The sequence below is a fragment of the Ursus americanus genome, chromosome 14 (assembly GCF_024610735.1).
Source record: "Ursus americanus isolate L20-20 chromosome 14, mUrsAme1.1.p, whole genome shotgun sequence".
Lineage (NCBI taxonomy): Eukaryota > Metazoa > Chordata > Mammalia > Carnivora > Ursidae > Ursus > Ursus americanus.
This window is the reverse complement of record NC_142140.1, coordinates 40,062,325-40,087,757: the sequence shown is the minus strand read 5'-3', so window position 1 is coordinate 40,087,757 and position 25,433 is coordinate 40,062,325. Positions and strand designations below refer to the sequence as shown.

General features: G+C 41.0%; 1 protein-coding gene, 1 long non-coding RNA gene and 1 pseudogene across 2 annotated transcripts; 2 read left to right on the top strand and 1 right to left on the bottom strand.

Moving 5' to 3' along the window:
• Positions 1–18: 18 nt before the first annotated feature.
• Positions 19–20,827, top strand: LOC148108948 (uncharacterized). The gene is made up of 3 exons (XR_015726683.1): positions 19–1,872; positions 11,846–12,020; positions 18,117–20,827. It is a non-coding gene; the product is annotated as an uncharacterized LOC148108948 (long non-coding RNA).
• Positions 8,168–10,298, top strand: LOC123779863 (large ribosomal subunit protein uL30 pseudogene; annotated as a pseudogene).
• Positions 10,382–24,506, bottom strand: SPINK8 (serine peptidase inhibitor Kazal type 8 (putative)). The gene is made up of 5 exons (XM_045778461.2): positions 24,109–24,506; positions 21,724–21,770; positions 20,812–20,933; positions 16,053–16,095; positions 10,382–11,001 (listed from the first exon to the last, which is right to left on the bottom strand). Exons 1-5 carry the CDS (start codon positions 24,245–24,247, stop codon positions 10,945–10,947), a joined length of 408 nt encoding a protein of 135 aa, XP_045634417.2. The 5' UTR covers positions 24,248–24,506; the 3' UTR covers positions 10,382–10,944.
• Positions 24,507–25,433: the final 927 nt, after the last annotated feature.

The window sequence follows — 25,433 nt, the reverse complement described above, 5'->3', positions numbered from 1 at the left end:
GAACACAAGCAGGGGGAGTGGGAGAGGAAGAAGCAGGCTCATAGCGGAGGAGCCTGATGTGGGGCTCGATCCCATAACGCCGGGATCACGCCCTGAGCTGAAGGCAGACGCTTAACCGCTGTGCCACCCAGGCGCCCCAGCATATGTGGAATTTAATTACAGTTTAAAGCCCGTGGCCTGTCAAACTAGCTAAAAAGCATAGTAAAGGACCATATACTTAATTTTGCCCCAATATCTAAAAGGTGTGTATAGGGAAAGATTCCCTATAGTCAAATCCGTGCCTCAGCAGGGCCTGCTCACCGAGGTCTTCTCTGCTACTTAGGCTTTGCAGATGCCCCACAAGGGAAGGCAGTGGGTCTGTGTTAAGGCCAAAGTCAGTGCCCACACCTTAACCCTTCATGCTTAAACCATAGTGCTTGTATAAGGACAGTGCCTTTGCTGAACCACGTCACTGGCATTTTGCTAGTCATCCCTACCTATACATAAAATCGGAGGTATAAAACCGTATACATTCATCCCTACCTGTACATAAAATCGGAGGTGTAAAAACACTTGCCTCTGAACAAAGTGGCCAGCATTTCCACATGGCCAACTTCAAAAGTGTTTGAAATGCCTCAAGTGCTCGTCCCATCATAGCCTCAGCTTGTATGTGATATTTCACTCCCCACATTCCTCACCAGGTCTCTCTTCTATGCTCTCTGCCAAATCACGAGATCCTAACATTCCTTTGAATAAAATGTCCCTCTACCTCTGCCAATAGGCAGAGCCTATTCTTGTAAAACTTCCAACACAGAGCAGCAGAACCTGTGGGCAGCTGGCTCCCAAAATAAGGAAGGGAAAAAGGGGCCAAGCTACACTTAACCCGGCACTCTGTCCCTGAAGTTTCAGCCAGGGGAGGAGAGTTACAGAAAGAGGTCAGAAGTGTTTAGAGGAAATCCTTCCTTGTGGACCCAAGGAATCAGTCCAAGAAGCATTCCCTTTCGGGGCGCCTGGGTGGCACAGCAGTTAAGCGTCTGCCTTCGGCTCAGGGCGTGATCCCGGCGTTATGGGATCGAGCCCCACATCAGGCTCCTCCGCTATGAGTCTGCTTCTTCCTCTCCCACTACCCCTGCTTGTGTTCCCTCTCTCGCTGGCTGTCTCTATCTGTGTTAAATAAATAAATAAAATCTTTAAAAAAAAAAAAAAGAAGCATTCCCTTTCTAATTGAGTTGAAAATAACTCTTTGGTTTCAACATATGTGTTTGGGAATTTGTTAAGAGGTTGGCTTAAAAAAGAAAATTCATTTGGGATGTGGTGAGTTTGGAGTGATGGTGGGACGTTCAAGCAGGACTAGCTTGGTGGTGGTTGGATAGTTAGGTTTGGGAGTTATCAGAGTGGTGATAGTCGGAAACACGTCAGTGAAGAACCAACCATGGGAAAGAATGCAGACAGAAGACAGGGTCAAAGACCAATCCTTCCCCTGTCAAAGAATAATTTAAAAACTTGTTTATAAAGGGGCGCCTGGCTGGCTCAGTCAGAAAAGCAGCAACTCTTGATCTCAGGGTCGTGAGTTCAAGCCCCATGTTGAGTGTAGAGATTACTTAAATAAATACATAAACTTAAAAAAAAACCCACTTGTATATAAGGGAAAACAATAATTGATTGATTTAATCTAGCAAAAGCAAAAACGATTTATGTACAAGAAAGAGTAGAGAGGGAAGAAGGAAAAACCACAGATTGTGTGAAAATTGTGGCTTTTGTTTCCTGTGGGTAGACTGCTCATCAGCTGGCAGCCAACAAAGAGGCCAGTATTCTTCCCTGGGACAACTGAATGGATTATAAAATACCAACTTCACTTGCTTATGGGTTCTCCAGAAGACCTCTAGAGTTCAGGTGAGGTGTATGTCAGGCTGTCTCTGGATGAACAGTGTCTGCCAGTATCCTTTCTAAGCCCCACCATCAGGCCAGGTCTGTGCTATTTCCCTCGTCAGAATCTCTGACCTCCTCCCTTTTAATCAGACTTAGCTCTAGTCCACATTAGCCCTGAGGGTTTCAGTCTCCTGAGGGGGCAACATGAGTTGAATATTGTTTTGGGGGCGGTGGCTGTATAACAGTATTTAAACCCCTGAATATTAGCAGACAATGGCAAAAAGAGCAAGGGAATCCTAGATACTATTAAAAATATTTGGAACTCATTTCATATCCAGTTTACTCACTGGCCTGTTTAGTCAGGAGATTAAGTCCCAAGGATTAGTTTAGTGAAATTTAACTAATGAATATTCACAAAGCAAGTGGATCATAATTGAGAGAGCATTTACTTTAGAGAAAAATCCTGATAGAAGTTTGTAACTTTGAATCACCGTCTCTGCTCACAACTGCTGAAACATATTTTCCATTAAAAAAATACATATTTAAACACCCTCACACTCACTTTTTAGATGAAATGTATATTTTTTCTTTTGTCATAAATGTTATAAAACAGAACTTTTGATCCCCTGAGCTCCACTTCTGCCGTTAGCCATCCAGTTCTCCAAAAAGTCAGCCATGATTCTTGGTTTCATTTTTTTGCCAGACTCCCCTCAACAGTCCCTCAGCAAACCTGTCCATTTAACCTTCAGCTGTACACTAAATCAGATCACCTCTGTCCATCTCCTAGCCCAAGCTGGCCTCATCTCTTCATGTACTGTCTATCCCTTCCATGGCTTGTTTTTCATACAACCATCCAATTGATCTTTTTATTTTAATTTAATTTTTAAAAATAAATACCTTTTTTTAAAAGTAATCTACACCCATCATGGGGCTCGAACTCACAACCCCAAGATTAAGAGTCGCACGCTCCACTGACAGCCAGCCAGTCACCCCCATATTGATCTTTTTAATGCATAAAGCAGGTCACATCGCTCTTCTGCCTGAAGCACTGCCATGTTTTGCTGCTCTACTAAGAACAAAAGCCAAACTCTTCATGGCCCTTAAAGCACAACCTGACTTGGCCTTTGCTGAGCTCTGTTCCTTCTTCACAAACCACTCTCCCCTCACTGCTACCATTCCACCACCTTGTTCCCACCTCAGGGCCTCCACAGGAGCTGCTCACTTTGCCTGAAAGCTCTTCTACCCAATATTTGCTCCATTCACTCAGCATTGAGTCCCCTCCTCACAGAGGCCTGGCCAGATTTCACAATCTAAAGCAACACCCTCTCCCAGCATTCTCTTTCCCATTACCCTTCTCTGTTTTTCCTCAGTACCTGTACCTTTGTTGCTCTAGCCCACCCTTTCTTCTGGCGTTATTAAAGAGAGGAAAGTCTGGCTAGCAGCCCTCCAGGTCCACTTGTCTCCTTCCTGCATGTGTGGATACTTCCGTGTGTATGTGTGTGTGTAGGTTACTTTGGTGGAGGAAAAGTAATTCCCCTGAGCCAAGGGAAGGGGACTCCGGAGTCGGACTTTCAGATATGGGGAGGTGCTGCAGGAAAGGGAGATTGGCCTCTCTCTCCTACTGATTCCTTGAACCTCAGGGCCTGGTGTTGCCATGGTCAGATGGGGTGTGCAATGGAGTAGTTAGTGTGAAACTTTGACATGTATCCCCTGGGATTTGGGGCTTATGAAACCATAGACCGTGATGCCTGCTCTCTTCCTGGACAGTCTGCCCACAGCAAGGAAGAAGAGGAAGCTACCCTCACTCTGCTTCCCTAACCCTAACAAATTCCAACCGTAGTACCTAGCCTTTTACTCTAAATCCTATATCCGGACCCCTAACCCCACCACTGACAGTGATCTAACTCTTAACTTGTAACCTAACCCTAGCTCTTCTGACCCTGACTCATTCTCTTCTGACACTGACCTTGTAACTCTGACCCTTAATCCTTAAACTGAAGTCCTAAACCTCAGGCTTTTGCCACAGCCCTAATATCTAATCCACTGCAGTCCCTGACCACCACTCTAACCTTAACTCCTCTGACACTACTTTCTAACCCTAACCCAAGCCCTAGTCCCTAAACTTCTAACCCTTTAAACTTAGACTGGTTTCTAGATCCTGAGGCCTTGACATTTACCCTCTAACGTTGTAATTCTGCCCTAATCTCAACGTTTAATCCCTAAATCCTGACCCATAGATTGTAATCGTTGAACCCTCACCCATAAAAAGCTAACCTCCAGGATCCTGGAACGCCAGACCCCCAACCCTGACTCCACAAATGACAAGCCAGTACTTCACCCTGCCGTTAGCCACAGACAAGGGGAATTTGCAGCAACTCAAACTGCGTAGGTCAGAGGACATAGTGAATGAATGCCAGCAAATTAATCCACCAGGCACAGAACATCAAACAATAGGACTCCTGGAAAGCCAGGGGGGAAAAAAAAGCCAGAAAAACTTCCCTAAATACAGGATGTGGTAGACTAGCAGCAAACGTGAACAAGCCTTCAAATCTCAGAAGATGGGCAATGAAAGTCCCAGTCTTTGTGACCATACCTCCATGTCCCACCTCAGTCAGCAGGTCATCCTAGACTCATGATGGGAGAGAACTGTCCTTAGTGAGTTGTAATTGCCCTAGGACACAGACAGCAAAAGAAACCTCAGTAATAAAATGACCACCGTAACCCAGGAGATAAGAGCCATAGCCAGCATTACCATTCCCCCAATTTCCCTAGCACAATCACTGTCTCCAGGAGAAGCCCAGAAACCAGCTAACAACCCAACTGAACAAAAGATTGGAACCCTATATGAAACCAGCTCTTTCCCCAAACTCCAGACCCTGACCTAGATGGGATCCCAGAATATAGTTTTCCAACATGAAACAAAGAAACAGGCACAAATCTTCTTCCCCCATGGAGAGGACAGAAAAAGAAGAATAAAAAGTTCATGTTCCAATAAAGATGGAATCCCAGAGTCCTCCCCTTTGTCCCATTCCCAACCCCTTCCCCACCACCAGGGTCCCTATGCATACATGAGACAAAAGACAACTACAGTAGTAACAGAAAACATGTACTGACAGTACAGAGGGGGGGCTTCATCCTGCTTACGCTCGTGACTTCTGTACGTACCTTGTACTTAGGTATAATTGGCTTTAAATTGAAGAATACTGCTGAAACCTAATTTACATGTATTAGAAAAGAAAGCTGAAGAATCCGTCATCTAAGCCTCCATCCGTCTCTACAGGTAGAAAAAATAAGCAACCAACCAAAGTTTATTAAAAAGGCAGAGTTAAAAATAAGAGCAGAGATTGCTCAAAATGAAAAAAAGTATCAAAATACAAGATTATTTTAAAATTTTTATGCAATTATATGTAGAGCAAAGTGAATAAATCTTAAGTATGCAGCTTTTAAATATCTATATCTACACCTGAGTAACCATCACCCAGATGGAGATACAGAACCGAAACTTCAAGCGTTATCCAAGCAGTTATAATCCATATTCCAAATGAGATCGGGGAGAATTTGAGAAAATGTTTTCAAAGATGACAGAAAAAAGCAGGCAAGAAAACCTTAAGAAATAGGAGTAATGAGATAATGCTTAGATATTAAACGTAAACGACAATAATTAAAATTGTGGCATTGGAATAGGATTATGTCAGTCACAGACAAAACTTTCAGAATGAGGGTCTTTTGTATAGAAGAATTAATTCTTGAAAAACAGTCAAAAACTATTTTTAAAAAGAAAAATGGTTGGGTATAGGCTTGTCTTACAAAATATTTATATTTCTTATAAATCCACTCATCAAATAGTGAAGTATGTGTATATGTCAAAGTCAGTGGTATTCCATGGGAAAAAGTAATGCTCATAAGGTTGAGAGTTCATCTGGAAGGAAACACCTAGACTTTAACCTCAACCACAGACATGATAAATTCTGCCTGGCTTTAAACAGGTAAAAGTGAAATATAGTGATGAAAATGTCGGAATGAAATTTAGGAAAATATTTTTATATCCTTCATGGTGAGGAGACTTTCCCAAGCAAGATATGGTCTAGAGGCCATAAAGGAAAGACTAGGCCACTTAAGTAAGTAAATAAATGCCATAAAAGACCAAGAATGAACTGTAGACTGTATCGTAAACAATTCTAGCTTGTGGGTAAACAACAGTAAATAAATGTCCCTTACCAAACGGCTAATAAGCATGACTCTACAAATTGACAAGTGAAAACATGTCCAGGCGAGTTACAAAAGAAGAAATGAGTTGTCCTCTACTGCTCTTTGGCTTGGAGTTCTAATTGGCTTGCATGGAGCATCTGGAGGAGTCGGTTTCTTAAGGCAGCAGAAAGGACTTGTGATCTATTAGGCCAGGGTGGATGGCCCTCCCTGATTCTCTTTGGAGCTCCTGTCACTCCCAATTGCCTGCAGCACATCTGCTCTTAACATGGAATCCTCATCTCAAATCTGTTATGTCCCCCATCTGGCATCTCCTCCCTCAACAATTACCAACTGGATTACAGCATTTATGTAGAGTTCTTGCTGTCGTTAGCCTTACGGTAGCCAGGCAAGATACTGTTCCACAAAGTTACTTAGCTGGGTTATTTTCTTCCCTACCCCTTTCAGTGTGGTTATGCAATTTAAAACACAGCTAGTGCAATCCTTAGTGTTTGTATTCCATTTTGAGTCCCCCCACATCCTGGTTGGTTTTAGTTGTTTATGTTTGTGTATGTGAAACATAACTGTGGTTTTAAGGGAACTGTACCAAAAGATATGCTCAGAGAAGTGCTGCTCCCCCCCTCATTCCTGCTATCTTGTTCCCATTCCCCATTTCTTTCCATCATTTTCCCTCCTACTCCCTACAGGGAACTGTTCTTTTTTTGTTTCTGGTTTACCCTGTCTGTATTCCCTTTGCACAAATGAGCAGATACAGGTGTAGTTTATCTCATCCTCTTCTTTCTTACACAAATGTAGCATACTGTAAGTACTCTTTGGCATTTTGTTTTCTCCGCTTCCAGAATGCCCTGGAAAACACTCCATATCAGCTCACGGAGACCTTTCTACTGCTTTTTTACAGCTGCATGTTCTGTATTATGTGACGCACTGTAGTGTATTTAACCACTCCCCTATGCGTGGACATTTAGGTTGTTTTCAATTATTTGCAATAACAGTGCTGCAGTGAATAACCTTGCACACATATATTTTTGTATAGAGGTGTGTCTTCAGAGTAGTAGATTCCTAGGAGTGAGGTTACTGGCTTGGAAGGAAAGTGTATGCCTAGGTTTGTTAGGTATTCGCCAATAGTTGTGTCAGGTATTTCTTAGGTATTTCCTTCTGCTATTGATTTCTAATTTTATCCCATTGTGATCAGAGAGCATACTTAGTATGATTTCGATCCTTTCAAATTTATTGAACATTTTTAATGGTCCAGGATATGGTCTATCCTGCAGAATCTTTCACGTGCGCTTGAGAAACGTGTAATTCTGCTGTGGTTGGATGGAGTGATCTGCAGATGTCTCGGGAGGTCTGTGATGTCTGTATCGGTATAGTTACGCCTGTCTTCTCTTTTCCTTTGGATCCTCTGCTTAGTTGCTCTATCCGGGATTGCAAATGGGATGTTGAAACCTCCAGCTATTACTGTGGAATTGTCTGTTTATCTCTTTAATCTGCCTCATATATTTTGGGGCTCTATTTTTAGTTGCAAAAAATGTTTATTTGTCTTCTTGCTGGATTGACTCTTTGATCATTATAAAATATCCTCTGTCTCTGGTAACAATTTTTGTCTACATTCTACTTTGTTTGATGTTAGTATAGCCATGTCAGGCTTCTTTTTGTTACTGTTTGATTGAGTCTTTTTTCATCCTTTTATTTTCAGCCTGTTTGTGTCTTAGAATCCGAAATGTGTCTCTTGTAGCTGGCATCTAATTACTTCATGTTTTTATTCATTCTGTCAATCTCTGCTTTTGATTTTAACATGTAGTTGTGGGTAAGGTAGAATTGTCCTCTGCCGTTTTGCAGTTGGGTTTCTATTTGTCTTATGTCTTTTTTGTTCTTCTCTTCCTCCATTGTTGCCTTTTCTTGTATGTTAAATATTTTCAGAGTACCAATTTTAATTCCCTTGTCATTCTTTTACTTTATTTATTTAGAGAGAGGGAGGCAGAGTGGGAGGGGCAGAAGGAGAATCTCAAGCAGGATCCACGCTCAGCATGGAGCCCAACATGGGCCTTAATCCCACGACGCTGAGATCATGACCTGACCTGAAATCAAGAGTTGGACGTTCGCTCTTTTCCAGGTGGATCCATGAAGGGTGCAGAAGAGAAAAAGAAGGTTCCTGCTGTGCCAGAAACCCTTCAGAAGAAGCAAAGGAATTTCACAGAGTTGAAGATCAGGCATCTGAGGAGGAAGTTTGCCCAAAAGATGCTTCGAAAGGCAAGGAGGGAGCTTATCTATGAAAAAGCTAGGCATTACCACAAGGAATATAGGCAGATGTACAGAACTCAGATTCGAATGGCGAGGATGGCAAGAAAAGCTAGCAACTTCTGTGTGCCTGCGGAACCCAAATTGGCGTTTGTCACCAGGATCAGCGGTCGCGATGGTGTGAGCCCAAAGGTTTGAAAGGTGTTGCAGCTGCTTCACCTTTGCCAGATCTTCAGTGGCACCTTTGTTAAGCTCAACAAGGCTTCAGTTAACATGCTAAGGATTGTGGAACCATATATAGCATGGGGGTACCCAACCCTGAAGTCAGTGAATGAATTGATCTACAAGCGTGGTTATGGCAAAATCAACAAGAAGCGAATTGCCCTGACAGATAACACATTCATTGCCCAATCTCTTGGTAAATATGGCATCATCTGCATGGAGGATCTGGTTCACGAGGCCTGTACTTTTGGAAAACATTTCAAAGAAGCAAACAACTTTTTATGGCCCTTCAAATTGTCTTCTCCACGAGGAGGAATGAAGAAAAAGACCACCCATTTTGTAGAAGGTGGAGATGCTGGCAACAGGGAAGACCCCATCAATAAGCTTATTAGAAGGATGAACTAAGGTATCTCCCATGATTCTTTTTTGTAATCTGGTCAGTTAGTAAACGACTACTCTCAAATGGAAAAGAAAAAAAAAGAGTTGGACACTTTTAACTGACTGAACCACCCAGGCACCCCTCTTTTACTAGACTTCTTAGTTATTTCTTTGGTGATTGCCCTGGGGATTACAATTAACATCTTAGTATATAACAATCTAGTTCATATTAATTCCAACTTAATTTGAACATTGTACAAAACTTTGCTCCTATATAACTCCACCCACCTCCTCCTTGGTGGGGTTATCAGCATACATGTGTCATTTTATGCATGTGTGAAGGTCATGTTGGAACAGATTCAAGCCCCCTAGCGTGAGTTCAGGGAGGTTTTTACTATGCCCCTTAATCTCATCTCCTCTGCCCCTTAAACAACTTCACCTTCATATTAAATCTCTGTCCACGTCTTTTATTTCTATAGACATTTTCAGGTCTCTCATATATGAGGAAAAGACATATTCACACTGACCAACCAGTGCCATCAGATATAAACAATTATCTCTTTAGAAGCGTAGGATCTCTTGTTGCACGGGACCGCAAGACGATAATTGAGTCAAATGGTTCCTAATTCTAGTTTTGCGTCAGAATTTCTGAGTTTGGGAGGCTTTTCATTCTTACTGCGTGTTGCCTGGGGTTCATTTCAGAACTCCTGATAAGAATTTCATTCTATTCTTTTCATTCTCTTTATGCTGTGTCCTAAGAAGTGACAAGAAATTGTAACAAATGACTAGAACTTCTAGATTGTGTTGAGTAAATGTCCTTAGTCCTAAATGGTATCATTAGTCTGCAGCTTATAATTTGGGGAAAACGGAAAAGCATTAAAGCATGTTAAGAAATAAATGTATAGTAACACAAGCATGTATTTCCTCATCCTTTCTCAGTTTAATGTGTGCATGTGTATATATGTGTTTCCCTAGGACCATTACTGTATGTTTTATGTAAGGATCTATGCAGTTTGTTCTAGTAGAATCCTCACTGTGGAATTGTGTGCAACTCTCTAAGCCTCCGTTCCTTTGTTTATAAAATGAGCATGTACTTCTTAAGTTTATAGCGAGGCTTAAATAAGTTAGTGCTTGTAAAGTATTTAGAAACCTTTCTGTGGCCAGGCATTACTCCCGAGTATTGTGCGCAATATGTTTTCTTTGGATAAAAGTCTCTCTTTTATGGTATGGTTGAAACTGCTCAAACCAGGGGCACCTGGGTGGCTCAGTTGGTTAAGCGTCTGCCTTGGGCTCAGGTCATGATCCCAGAGTTCTTGGGCTCCCTGCTCAGCAGGGAGTCTGCTTTTCCTTTTTCCTCAGCCCCTCCCTACCCCCTCTTGTGCTTTCTCTCGTTCTCTCTCTCTCTCTCAAATAAATAAATAAATAAGACCTTAAGAAAAATTGCTCAGGGGCGCCTGGGTGGCTCAGATGGTTAAGCTTCTGCTTTCAGCTCAGGTCATGATCCCAGGGGCCTGGGATCGAGGCCACCTCTGGTTCCCTGCTCAGTGGGGAGCCTGCTTCTTCCTTTCCTTCCGCTTGTGCTCTCTGGCTCTCTATCTCTCTGTCAAATAAATAAACAAATAAAATCTTAAAAAAAAAACAAAACTGCTCAAACCAGATCCTGGTGTATTGAAAGCTCACATGACACATATTCAGTTCCATAGTGACCAGAGCCCTCAGGTTGTATACATAGCTGCTCTTGAGGCACCTACCACGTCGTTTAGATTTCTGGGGTCATTTGCTCACAATCTGTATGAGAACAGAGGGAATCTATGGCATAAGTCCTGTAGTTTGGGGATGAGAACACAGAATAGTTGGTATTTTTAACAGATTCTGATTAACCAAGAGAAATGTTTGCCAACCAGAATTTCTACTGAGAATCATTTATTGAAGAAGCAAACATCAAGGAGTTTGATCCTCTAGCCATTGGTCTCCTCCAGTACCAGCATTCTCCTCCACAGGGGACGATACTAGAGGTGACAACCATTATGTTTCCCTTGATCGTCTGGGGATTCAGCCGATTCTATAATTCTTCATGGTGAGCTCAGGAGTTTTCCTGGAGGGAAGTATCTGCTTGGAGAAATCAAAGTTGGGAAAATTAAGAGAAAAACTACCATATTGATAACCACACCCGCAGTCCTGCAGGAGGAGTGCTAAACCATTATTCTGTGAATTAAGGCAGACTAGTGACATTCTCATGTCAATGAAGAACAAGAGCATAGAGTGGAGATGAGAAGAAAAGAGGAGAGCTCAGGATGCAGATGCCTAGGTGAGTCTTTGAACCCCTGGAGAGCTGGGGAGGATGCAGAAATGGTGGAGAGTAGAGGCAGTGAAATTGGCATGAAGCAGAGTCTGGTCAGAGGCCTATGAGGTGCCATGGGCAGCATAGAAAGTGGTGTTAACAGGATCTGGAGGCTGACCAGCCAGGTTGAAGACTCAGCTCTGCCCATTCCTATCTGTGTGGCCTTGGGCAAGTCGCATCTCTCTGTAGACCTCTCCATCTTTCAATATGAAATGTAGCTAATAGCAACACCTGTCTCATGGTGTGGGCTGTAGAAACATTGGGGAGGCGATATAGGCGAAGCATGGGACACAGTGCAAGGTACCCAGCTGGCCGTCTATCAGTGATAATTGTTAGTCTTCCCATCAAGGATATTGTTATTTCTTTTTGATCTTATCGAAAACAGAGTTTGCATTGTGCTTTGGTAAAAGGTTGTGGGGAGGGGCCACCATTCATTCATTCATTCCCTTTCTCCTCACACGATAGCCAAACATTTTAATGAGCTCAGTGTGTCTCTTTTTGTTTACTTTTGTGTATGTGTTTGCATAAAATGTGTATTGTTTGTGTTTATTTTTAGTTTACATAATGGTATTGAGGTACTTGAATTATTCTGTCTCTTGCTTTTTCTCTCAGTGCAATATTTTGAGATCTACTCACACTGCCAAATGTACATCTGTTTTATTCTGAAAGCTGCACGGACCTCCATGAAGACACCTTCCACAGTTTACTAGTTGATCTCTGGACTAGTCTCACCCAGGCTGCCCCCAAAACTGCCACCTGCCACCATGGATAACACTGCAATAAACATGTATGTCACTTTACAAAGCTATGAGAAAATTGCTTCGTGATTTTGTAGGTTTAGAAATCTGGCCCATGAGATATGCATGTATTTAATTTCTTACTTTGCCTAAGAAGTGGTCAATTGCTCCTCAAGAGTGGCTGTAACGGGCTCTTGGGTGGCTCAGTCAGTTGAGTGTCTGCCTTTGGCTCAGGTCCTGATCCCAGGGTCCTGGGATCGAGTCCCACATCGGATCCCGGCAGAGTCTGCTTCTCCCTCTCCCTCTGCCCCTGCTCTCTCTCTAATAAATAAATAAAATCTTAAAAAAAAAAAAAAAGAGTGGCTGGAACAGTCTTCACTGTTACCGCATGTCATGGGAGTACAGCATTGGACATGGCCCAGCTTTCTGATTTTTGCTAGTATAACAAGTGCAAATTGGTATTTTGTTTCAATTTGAACTTGTCTGGTTATTCACGAGCTTTTGAACATCTTTCTTATGCTAATTAGTCTTTATCTTTCTTATAGAAAACCATAGCCTCTGCCTATTTTCCTGTTGGTTTGCTGTATATTTTCTTGCTGTTTATTTACACACAAATTCTCAGTATTAGCTTATTGCTGTCTTTAGGAATGGCAAATATCCTCCAGTTCTGTCAGCTGTCCTCTAACTTACCATAGTGTCCTTTATTTGTCAGAGATCATCAACCCAACTGAGGTAGGTATTCATTGGGAATGACATGATTTTTTAGAATAGTTTAGAAAAAACTAACATAGTCGTATTAAGTTATAAATTTGGGAGCATGAATGGTCTCTCCATTATGCATATGATTTTGAATGTCCTTTGAGTTTTAAAGTTTTTTCTTGGGAAGTCCTGAGTATTTTTATTCTTTTTTTTTTTTTTTTAAAGATTTTATTTATTTATGTGACAGAGAGACAGCCAGCGAGAGAGGGAACACAAGCAGGGGGAGTGGGAGAGGAAGAAGCAGGCTCCCAGCGGAAGAGCCCGATGTGGGACTCGATCCCATAACGCCGGGATCACGCCCTGAGCCGAAGGCAGACGCCCAACGACTGAGCCACCCAGGCGCCCCTGAGTATTTTTATTCTTATATAATTAATTTCCAGATGCTTCCGAGTTTTGTTTCTATTTTGAGTGATGTATTATTTTTTATTTTATTTTTAATTGGGTGTTATTGCTATAAAGAAATCTTAACTGATTTTGTAGACTGATCTTTCCTTCAGCACAATTTCAGAATCCCATTAATAGTGTTAATAGTTTGTGGTTAAGCCCACCCTTGGATTGATGAGTATGGTATCTTCATTTTTGTCTTAGGCAGACTCAAGTGCCATTTAGTCAGCAGACAAACATGAAAAGACTTGAATAAAATTGAAAGTTCATTGCTTGCACATGTAGTGGTCCCTGGGGCGGGTAGGTGCTTTGCATTGGAGGCCAGCTGTCTTCCAACCAGTGCTTCTCAGACAGGGTTTGTGATGACTGATTTTATGTGTCAACTTGGCTGGGCCATGGTGCCCAGGTATTTGGTCAGACATTTTTCTGAATATTTCTGTGAAAGTGTTTTTGCATGGGATTAACATTTAGCATTTAATCCCATGGCCAATAGACACATGGAAAGATGCTCAACATCACTCATCATCAGGGAAATGCAAATCAAAACCACAAGGACATATTACCTTACATCTGTCAGAATGGCTAAAATAGAAAACTCAAGAAACAGCAAGTGTTGGGGAGGATGCAGAGAAATAGGAACCCTTGTGCGTTGTTGGTGGGAATGCAAACTGGTGTGACTGCTGTGGAAAACAGTGTGGAGGTTCCTCAAAGAGTTAAAAAATAGAACTACTCTATGATCCAGTAACTGCACTACTGGCATTTATCCCCAAATACAAAATCCCTAATACAGAGGGATTCACAGGCCTCTATGTTTAGAGCAGCATTATTTACATAGTCAAATTATGGAAGCAGCCTGAGTGTCCATTGATAGATGAATGGATAAAGAAGATATGGCTTATATATACAATGGAATATTACTCAGCCGTCACAAGAATGAAATCTTGCTGTTTGCAATGACATGGATGGAGCTAGAGAATGTAATGCAAAGCAAAATAAGTCAAAGACAAATACCATATGATTTCACTCATGTGGAATTTAAGAAACAAATGAGCAAAGGAAAAAAGACAAACCAAGAAACAGATTCTTTTTAAAAAAATATTTATTTGAGAGAGAGAGAGTGAGAGAGAGAGCACAAGAGGGGGAGGGGTCAGAGGAAGAAGCAGACTCCCTGCTGAATGGGAAGCCTGATGTGGGGCTTGATCCTGGGACTCTGGGATCATGACCTAAGCCGAAGGCAGTCACTTAACTGACTGAGCCACCCAGGCACCCCCAAGAAAGAGACTCTTAACTATTGAGAACCAACTGATGGTTACCACAGGGCAGGTGGGTGGGGGTGATGGGTGAAATAGCTAATGGGAATTAAAGAGTACACTTATGATGAGCACTGAGTAACGTATAGAATTGTTGAATCATTATATTGTACGCTTGAAACTAAAATAATACTGTATATTAACAATATTAGAATTAAAATAAAAAACTTAATTAAAAAAACATTTAACATTTAATCCCAGATTTCTTGCCACAGTGTGGGCGGGCCTCATCCAATCAGCTGAAGGTCTTTGAGCAAAAGACCTTCCTCTCCGAGCAAAAAGAAATTCTGCCAGCAGACAGCTTTTAGACACCATCTTATCAATATCCTTAAGATTAAAAATATCTCTTTGAAGTTACAAGTTTGAAAAAGACATAAGACCAGAAGTTTATTTGGAAAGAGATATGGTCCAGATACAAGAGGAGGGGATTCAGCAGGATTTTTTAGGAATTAGCCCAGGTTAAAGGCATCTGACAGAGGTAGAAGAAATGTAAAGTCTCTTTATAGTTACCCCAAATTATGGAAGTGCCTAAAAGTCTTTATGATTTCTCTCTAGTAGAACTAGAGAATTTTCAGGTTACAGACCTTCCCCAAGTGAGTAATATGTATGCTGGTCTACATATCAGTTGAGACTTGTTAACTTGTTGAGATTGTGTCAGAAGATATAGTCAAAATTATTACAAAAGTATATAATTGTCTTTTTACCTGCTTTACCTTCCACCTTCTTTATATTTTGTTCCAAGATGACTTTCCCCAGTCTTGTTTCCATGCCTTACAACTCTACAGTGATCTTTATGGCATCAGCTGAGTTCTTGCTTTGGCCCTATGACCCTGAAGTCAATGACACAATATCTAGGCCAGAGCTAAGCAAGACCTGATCCATTCACTGTCAGAATAACCTTTCATGTTCTGATTAGTGTCTTTTGCCAGTATCCCAGAAATTGGGGGGTGCCTGGTGGCTCAGTTAAGCATGTGCCTTCGGCTCAGGTCATGATCCCACGGTCCTGGGATGGAGTGTCCCCTGCTCAGCGGGGAGTCTGCTTTTCCTTCTGCCCCCGCCCCCCCCCCCCCCCCCGCTTATGCACAACTCTCTCTCTCAGGCTCTCTCTCTCTGAAATAAACATAATCTTTAAAAAAAAAAAAAATCCCGGAAATTGGGTATGGCAGGGAACAGGGAAGGGTGGACAGGATGTTCTTTACTATTAAATTATTAGGCTGAAATATTTTTATTTCCCCTGAAATACTTTTATCTTTCCCCAAAAGATATTATTTTTGAGATGGCTGGGAAACTTTGAACATGAAGTACATATTAGAAAATGACAGGGAACTCATTAGGTGTGATAACAGCATTGTGGGCATGTAAGCTAAGGTCCACACTTCTTAGAAAGTAAAATGACATGGTATCCAAGACACACGTTAATATACTTAGGCAAAGAAAAAAGAAATAATAAAGGAAGGAAATGTGGCTAACACTTTATACTTTGTGGATCGATATGATAGACACATGATATTATACCTAGTTTTATGTTATGTTTGAAATTTTTTATAACAAAACATCTAAAACTCTCTACAGCATATCAGTATATCTGGTTTACTCCTAAAAATGAAAAATGAGAATGACTTTACTTACACAAGGTCCATCGTACAGTTTAGTTATGTCAAGCCCTTTGTATCTGAAAGAAATCATATTTTGAAATAATTATTTTTGCTTTATGGCATATTATAAATTATGACTAAATTTCACTTGACAATCTAGCTAAGTTTGAGAAGGAAAAACACTGCTTATAGTGAATTCTTATGTAGCAAATATTTAAAAATCCCTGTTGTTATAGATCTTTATTTGTCAAAGGTATTTGATATATGAAACATACTCAGCCTTAAATCAAATATAGAAAATTTAAAATTATCTTGAATATTTAAGTAGAAATCCAGAGTATCATATAAAGAATGTGCAATAAAATTAACGTAATAATTCGATGAAAGGTAAGGCATTACTACTAACCTTACAGAAATAAAAATGGTTATAAAGGAATACTATGAACAATTGTATGTCAACAATTAGGTAACCCAGATGAAAAGGACAAATTCCTAGAAACACACAAATTACCTACACTGACTCAAGAAGAAATAGGAAATTTCAACTGACCTACATCAAGTAAAGAGATTCGATCAGTAATAAAAAAACCTGTTAATAAAGAAAAGTTCAGGACCAGGTATCTTCTTCATTAGTGAATACCACCAAACATTTAAGAGTGAATACTAATCCTTTTCAAACTCTTCCAAATAAAAGAAGAAGAAAAAACTCTTGCTAATCATTCTATGAAGGCAGAATTACCATGATAGCAAAGACAAAGACATCTCTCTCTCTCTCTCTCTCTCTCTCTCTCTCTCTCTCACACACACACACACACACACACACACACACACACACAACTATAGACCAATATCCCTTATGAATATAGATGTAAAAATTCTCAACTAAACTATAGCAAACTGAATCTGACCAAGCGGGATTTATCCCAAGAATGCAGGGTGGTTCAACCCCAAAATACCAAACAATGCTATAGCATCAAGTTAATAGAATGAAGGAGGTAAAAAGTACATGTTCATCTCAATTTACATTAAAAAAAATCCCTCATTTGACAAAATTCAACACCTTTTCATAATAAAAGCACTCAGAAAACAAGGAATAGAAGGGAACTTCCTCGACGTGTTAAAGAACACTTATGAAAAACCCACAGCAAATATACTCACTGGTGAAAGACTGAAAATTTTCTTTCTAAGATCAGGAACAAGACGAAGATACCCACTTTCACCACTGATATTCAACATTATGCTAAAAGTTTTAGCCAGGGCAAGAAAAATAAAGGCATCCAAAATTCCGTTTGTCAGTTTTACCTCAATAAAGCTGGGTGGGGGGAGAGACACAAATTGGAAAGGAAGAAGTAAAACTTTCTCTATTTGAAGATGACCTGATTCTGCATATAGAAAATCCCAAAGAATTCATGTAAAAACTACTAAAGCTAATAAATTCAGCACTGTTTCAGGGTACAGATAACACATGAAAATCAGTTGTGTTTCTATATAGCAGCAATGACCAATCTGAAAATAAAATTAATAAAACAGTTGCATTTACAGGGGCGTCTGGTTGGTTCTGTTGGTAGAGCGTGCAACTCTCAATCCTGAGGTGAATTCAACCCCATGTTGAGCATGGAGCCTACTTAAAAAACAAACAAACAGGGGCGCCTGGGTGGCACAGCGGTTAAGCATCTGCCTTCGGCTCAGGGCGTGATCCCGGCGTCATGGGATCGAGCCCCACATCAGGCTCCTCCGCTATGAGCCTGCTTCTTCCTCTCCCACTCCCCCTGCTTGTGTTCCCTCTCTCGCTGGCTGTCTCTATCTCTGTCAAATAAATAAAATCTTTAAAAAAACAAACAAACAAACAACAACAGCAATTCCATTTACGATAGCATCCAAAAATAAAATACCTATGAATAAATTTAGCTGTGAAAGACTTGTACACTGAAAACAAAACATTTCTGAAAGAAATTAATGAAGTCCTGATGCATGGAAAGCTCTCCCATGCTCATGGATTGGAAGACTTAATATTGTTGAAATGTCCATACTACCCAAAGCAATCTCCAGAGTCTATGTATCCTTATTTATACCAATGGCTTTTTTTTTTTTTTTGCAGAAATGGAAAAGCCTACTTTCGAACTCATATGGAGTTGCAAGAGGTCGTGAGTGGCCAGCACCATTGAAAAGAAGAAAGGTTGGAGGACCCCAAAAGCCCAATTTCGAAAAGTTACTACTAAGGGATAGTAACTGTGGCACTGGCATTAGGATAGACATATAGAATGTGGAATGAAATTGAGAATGCAGGATAAATTCAAATATCTATGACAAACTGATTTTTGACAAGAGTTCCAAGACCTTTCAGTGATAACAGGAATAGTCTTTTCAACAACAAATGGTGCTGGGATAACAAGATAATCACATGCAAAAGAATGAAGTTGGAACTCTGTCTCACACCATAACAAAAATTAACTCAAAAATAGATCTACAACCTAAATTTAACAGCCAAGACTATAAAACTCTTAGAAGAAAACATAGGGGTAAATTTTCATGCCCTTGGATATTACAGAGGATCCTTAGGTATGACACTAAAAGCAGGAGCAACAATAGAAAAAAAAAAGATACATTGGATTTGATCAAAATTCAAAACTTTGTGCATCAAAATACATTATCAGGAAAGTGGAAGACAATCTACAGAATGGGAAAATATATTTACAGATTATAGTATCTAGTATTCGGAATATATAGGGAACTCTTACAACTAAAAAATAAAAAGACAACACAGTTAAAAAAAATGGGCAAAAGACTCAAATAGACATGTCTCCAGACATGGTATACAGATGGCCAACAAGTACATGAAGATGCTTAACATCATTAGGGAAATGTAGATTAAATGTAGATTAAAACCATAATGAGATATCATTTCACACCCACAGGATGGATATTTAAAAATGTTGGGGAGAATGTGAAGAAATTGGAACCCTCAATGTTGCTGGCAAGAATGTAAAATGGTACAGTCCCTTTGGGAAACATTTGGTGATTTTTTTTTTTAAGATTTTATTTATTTATTTGGCAGAGGGAGAGCACACACACAAGCAGGGGGAGCTACAGAGGGCAAGCAAGAAGCATGCTCCCCACTTAGCAGGGAGCCCCATGTAGGGCTCAATCCCAGGACCCCAGGACCACGACCCCAGCCAAAGGCAGACACTCAACCAACTGAGCCACCCAGGCGCCCCATTTGGTGATTTCTCAATAAGTTACACATGTAATTACTATAGGACCCAGCAAATTCCACTCTTAAGTTTATACCCCAAACATTGAAAACAGGTACTTAAGTTTATACCTTTACATAATTGTTCGTAGGAGCACTATACGCAATAGCTAAAATGAGGAGACAACCCTAATGAGAGAATTGGTTGCTTCAAAATACTAAAGAGAGTCCTTCAGGCTGAAGTGAAAAGACACCAGACAGAACCTCAAATCCACATGAAGAAACAAAGAGAAGCAGTAACGGTAGGGAAATAGAAAAGACAGTATAAATGTATGTTTTGTCTATAATTTTTTCTCCTCCCTGATTGAAAAGACAACTTCATAAAGCAATAATTACAAATCTATGTTGTTGGGCATCCATGTATGAAGGTTTAATTTGCATGATAAAAATATGCAAAGAAGGGTGGATAGAATGGAGCTATCAGGAGCAAAGTTTTAAAAATACTTTTGTAATTAATGTGATATCAATCCAAACTGGATTATTATACATTAAGATCTTTCATTCCCATATTAACTACTAAGAAAATATTTCAGAAAATATTAGTCAATGTGAGTTCTTTGGAAGCCATCTCTCTCTCAAGTATCTCCTGGTTTTAGCATTCTGAGTCTGTGATGTTCTAAATCCCCCAGATTGTGCATTCTGATTGTCAGATGTCTGTACCAGTGACGGAGCGCCTGACACTAAATTTGTTCACCTCACAAGTCTTTTATGGGTTCTAGTGTAAATTTTGGTATTTATGCAGCAAGGCATGCAAGAAAGTCCAACCCTGCCAGCTTGACATCTCTTGTTGTGACCAGGATTATTATTTCTTCTTTCAAGAAGACAAGAAGAAGGGCAGGAAGAAAGTTTTATCTACTCTCCTGTCTTTGCTTTTCTCTCTCTTAAAATATTGGACTTAATTTCTAATTCTTAGTTATCCAAGAGTGTTGCTTTTCTCCTTGAAGGAGAAAGCAGATGTCAGGGAATCCTCCTCCAACCTCTGTAAGGCAGCGTCCTTGATAAAAACCTCTGTGCCTTGCTGTTCCTCTTAGACCAAAGCCTTGGGCATTTCATGTCTAACATATGATGGGCCCAAAGACTAAACCACATAAAAGCATGAAAACTAGAGGAAAGTTGGAAGCTAAAGAAAGTTGTTTGAGAGAATAATATCCATTCAAGGAATCAATAAACCAACAGCTGGGAAGATTCTTTGCCCAGCCCCCTCCTCTTCTTCTTCATCAGGCTTTTCTTCTTTGGCCTGTGGGGGCTTGAGGGGAACCCTCATCTGCGGTCACATGATCTGAATGCTGTGGCTCCTTGCTACTGAGAACTTTCCACTTGATACTTGTCCAGGTTGGACAGAACTCTCACCTCAGTGGGTTTCTGTTTCTGCAATTGTGTGAATGGGAGCATAGGGAAGGATGGAAGAAATGGAGGAGCAAAGAGTGGAGGAGTCACTGGAGGGAAGATCTTACCAGTAGGAAGCGTTCTGAGGGGATTACTCCTATCTTGGCAGCCTTTAGCCTCCTGCCTGGGAGAAAGGAGAATAAAAATTAAGACTTACAGGATCATGGAGCAGAGATGACATTCCCCACTGTAAGTAACCTGGTCACTGCCACATATGGGTTCACTTGGCTTGATGTAAGAGAAAATCCAGCACTTATTTATATTCTCAGTGCACTTCACCTGAAGATGAGACAGATTACTGCTTCAGATGCCTTCCTCCAGGACCTCTGACCATTGTCACTGGAAGTGGGGTTGGGGGCCTGAAGAAAGAATGCTAGAGCGGGTGTTCAGAGAACAGTCTTCAGCAGCTTCAGGGTTGGACCCCTGGCACTTACCCAACAATATGAATATAATATAATATATATTATAACATAACATATGATCTGTGAACTCCCCAGTCTGAGCTATAAGTTCCTCATTAGGATGTAAATCCCTGCCTTATCAACCACAAAATGTGATTATTCGATTACAGAAAGGAACATGTCTTTAAGGTTAGACTTTTCTTATGAACATTACTGAATCACTTGTGTGTGGTGCTTCAGACAGCAGTGGTGTCACACTTGTCACAGCAGAGGTAGGGTGTAGAAGGAAGGGGACAGAGAGAATATTTGTGGGGCCTTAGTGTGGGAGAGGCAGGATGTACATTTTGGCCTATCTTGGCTGAAAGAATGTCCACTGCAGCATTGGACAGAACTGAACTTGAGCCATGACTTCATCATCCACTTAATGGTTCACAATACTTGGCTTCTATCTCACAAGAGAGTATGAACTGATTGGAATAATTCATGGGAAGAGGGCTCAGGAACATATGAAAAGTGCTACACATAGTTGATGACCCAGCTTTTACTATAGTGTTATTCCCATGCAAGTCCCCTTTGCCCCCACCTCTCAGAAGAAAACTCTGGGGGCTATTGAGGAAACTGGCTTGCTCCCCATTCCTGTTCTTGGGAACCAAGGAAATAGAGCTCACCGTTGTTTCTTGTAGGTGAGCCCCTGTGCCTGTAGGAAGAGGGAAATCTGGAAGACAAAAACACATTCAGAAGAGTTACTGCTCTGTCTTCTGACCTTAGGGAAAAAAGGTAGGATGAGGGAGACCCTGGTTGGCACATGGGAAGCATCAGATCCCATCAGAAGGTGGAGATTGAATTAATCACTAGTGGCCAATGATTTAATCAATCGTGCCTTTGTGGAATTATATAAAATTTCTAGACAGGAGAGATTCCATTTTGAAATTCTATTTTCTTTTCTAACTATGAACTCTTGAACTGGGCCAGAAGTGGTCATTATATTACGAACAGTTGCTTGTAAAATCCAACAGAACAACTGGTCCTCAGACCATTAAACTGTTGACATGACCTTTATGAAGACAGAAACATTGACTAATGCATCCCAGGAGGAGTTTTGTTTGCTAGCAGCTATAAAATAATTGACTAGGTAGTCATCAAAGGCAGCTCAACCAGTTAGCACTGAATTAAGTTTTTTTCTCTTCTTTATATCCTGTAGTTATCCTCCTTCTTTCTCACAAAAACCCGTTGCTTTCCCGTGTGAGCAGGACACTTTTCTGGTTACTCCAGAAACTGTGCTTGCCAAATTGCAATTCCAAGACCTCAGGGAGAGGCCTTTGTTCTTTTTCAGTTTTGCCTCTTTTTCTCATTTGACACCTTCATAATGGAACCTCCATAAAAATCCTAAACCAAAAGGTTTGGAGAGCTTCCAGGTTGAACACACTGAGGTGCTGGGAGGGTGGTACGCTCAGAGAGGGCATGGGAGCTCTGTGCCCCTTCCCACATATCTTGCCCGAAGAATCTCATCCATTTGGCTGTTCCTGAGCTGTGTCCTTTATAATAAACCGGTAATAGTAAGTAAAGCACTATCCTGAGTTCTGTGAACCATTCTAGCAAATTACTGAAACTGAGGAAGGGGTCAGGGAACTCCTGACTTATAGCTAGTGGGTTAGAAGTACTGGAGGCCCAGTCTTGTGAGGCTGTCTGAAGTAGGGGCAGTCTTGTGGGACTGAGTCCTTAACCTGTGGTGTTTGGATGGATGCCAAGTAGTAGCGCCATAATTATATTAAATTGTGGGATACCCAGTTGGTGTCCACAGAAAATGGGAGGATTGCTTGGTGTGGAAAACCCACACATTTGGTGTCAGAAGTGTTGGAATAGGGGCTCCTGGGTGGCTCAGATGGTTGGGCATCTGCCTTCGGCTCGGGTCATGGTCCCTGGGTCCTGGGATTGAGCCCCGCGTGGGGCTCCCTGCTCGGCGGGGAGCCTGCTTCTCCCTCTCCCTCTGCTGCTCCCCCTGCTTGTGCTCTCTCGCTCTCTCTGTCAATAAATAAATAAAATCTTAAAAAAAAAAGTGTTGGAATAGAAGGAAATAGTTTTTTCTTCGGTAGAAGAAGAAAAGGGGTTTTCCCTGTAAGATATGAGAGGCATGAAGAATACTTTTCAATTTGTTACAGAGCTTCTTAAGATGTGAGAGTCTTGAAAAAAATGTTTTAAGTGAGAGAAAATTGAAGGTAAATGAGAGTTTCAGAGTCCAGATGGGAAAAGGACCTGTGTAATGGCCACTCTTAGGCAACAGGCTAGAGTAATGGAAATCTGAAGAAGGCAAGAGGGCCCACAGTGACCACTGACCACCAAGTTGACACAAACAGGCTCATTAAGCAATCTACCTGAAATAAGCATAGGCCCTAACTGACCAGTTACATCCACACATAGTTCCTAAGATTACCAAAAAGTCCCCATACTTCCTCATTCCGCCCTATGACTATAGCCCCTCACCACCACCTCCTGGCAGTCTCTGCTTCGCTGTCCTGCCTGATGCTCCCTGGCCGTGTATCCGCTCAACTTTTATGTCTTTTGTTCTGCCTTGGGTGAATTCTTTCAGCACTGGCACCACCAGCCGGCACCCAATCAGAATGCACCACATTGAGCCCCTCAAGAGATTCCCTAGAGTTAAGCATGAGCACTGTTTACTCTAAAACCAGACATTGACCAGAATAATATCTGATTCTACTTCCACAGAGCTTAAGCAAGTTCTTTTGGGGTTTGAGAAATGTAAATATACAGACTCTGGAAATGAATGTTTTTAAGGTTTGAATGTCTCGATAGTATTCAGGTATTTTGGAAAGTTCAGTAGTCCTGGGTTTGGAAGGTCTGGATTTGACTCCCAGCTTTGATATCAATGACATTCAGGGAATCCTCTCTTCCTCTGGGTTTCAGTTTCTACATCTGTAACATAAAGGAATTAGGATTAAACAAAACTGAACAGCATTTCCACTCCTACCTCTGATTTTCCTGTAATACCGGATATACCCCAGAAAACATGGGCAGAGCAAGGATACATCACTCACCAACTGCAAAGGCAGCCCACACGGAGATGGCCAGCACAAGGACGGCATTCAAGAAAACCTCCTTCATGGTGGCAGAAGAGCTATGAAAATATGCAGCTTTTGATGGTAGGAGAGAGCAAGTTCCATGTGAAGTACGCATTCTCACGGAGATCCCGCATTGACCAGGAAGTGAAGTCTAAATCCCTCAAGTCTGTTCTTTCCTCAGGCCATTTGGAATGAATTTTGTCTGATGCAATTAAGTTGCTTCATTTGTTTCCCTAGAACAATTGGACATTAGAAGAAAATGATCTAAAAAATGGAAATTGAGAAGATGCCAGAAAAAGAGCTAGTAAAGACCATCTGCAGGGGATCATTTAGTAAAGAATAGGCACCAAGAACTTTGCGATTAAATGTTGAAAAGTTGATCTTTATCTCTGAGGTAAGAAGGGCAGTCACTAGGAAGTTCAGTGACACGTGTTAAATCAACAGGCAATAAAAAACAGGAAGGGACAAAACAACACTCTTATTTCTTAATCTTCCATGTTATTACTTTGGTGCTACTATTTAGTAATCAATAACAGTATTGAAGGGAAAACCATAGAGTATTTACCAGCAGCTTACTTGCATTATTGAAAATATTATAGTACAAGGCAGTTGACATTATTTATATGCTGGTTTCAATACATTTTCCAGGCAAACTATATATCTAGGTAATTTCTGCCCAAGATCCTCCCTGAGTAAAAACAAATAATAAATAATATAACTCTTTTCCTACTCAAAAGTTTGCAAATTAGTATGTCCACTTTACCTGCTGGGACTCCCAAAGTTGCTGGGACAAACAGGCTGGACAAGATATTTTTTATTTCCAGTTTGTTGATAATGAAATAACGATGTGTGGGAGTGGGTGGGTGAGGGAGGAAATGTCTTTTCAAGGCTTAGATGCCTGGCAGTAGAAGAGGGTGAACTTTGTTTGTTTTTAAAGATTTTTTTAAAAATTATTTTTGAGTTAACTCTACACCCAACGTGAGGCTCGAACCCACAAACTGGAGATCAAGAGTTGCACACTCCAATGACTGAGCCACCCAGGTACCGCAAAGAGAGGGAACTCACAACTTAGGAATATGGTAACAACTCGTACCTATTTCTTCCAACTCCAAATTCTGTAATGCCTAAATCTTGTGAGTTTCTATTTCAGTTTTTTAAGGGTGGTATGTACTGCCCACTGCCACTCCAGAATCTACATTCTTGCCAAACCTGGACCTCGCAATCTAGAGATGTGTCCTACCCAAATTTGAGTTCCTGTTTTTATCTGGATAGCAATCATTGTATTCAGGATGGCTTTGGGT

Excerpts from the sequence above, each read along its gene's own strand:
- SPINK8 (XM_045778461.2), bottom strand. The coding sequence starts at position 24,247 with ATGCGTACTTCACATGGAACTTGCTCTCTCCTACCATCAAAAGCTGCA. Across the intron at positions 21,771-24,108 it reads GTGGGCTGCCTTTGCAGTTG|ATTTCCCTCTTCCTACAGGC; the intron begins GTGAGTGATGTA and ends TTTGTCTTCCAG. Across the intron at positions 11,002-16,052 it reads AACTGTACGATGGACCTTGT|ATACTTCCCTCCAGGAAAAC; the intron begins GTAAGTAAAGTC and ends TTCTCCAAGCAG.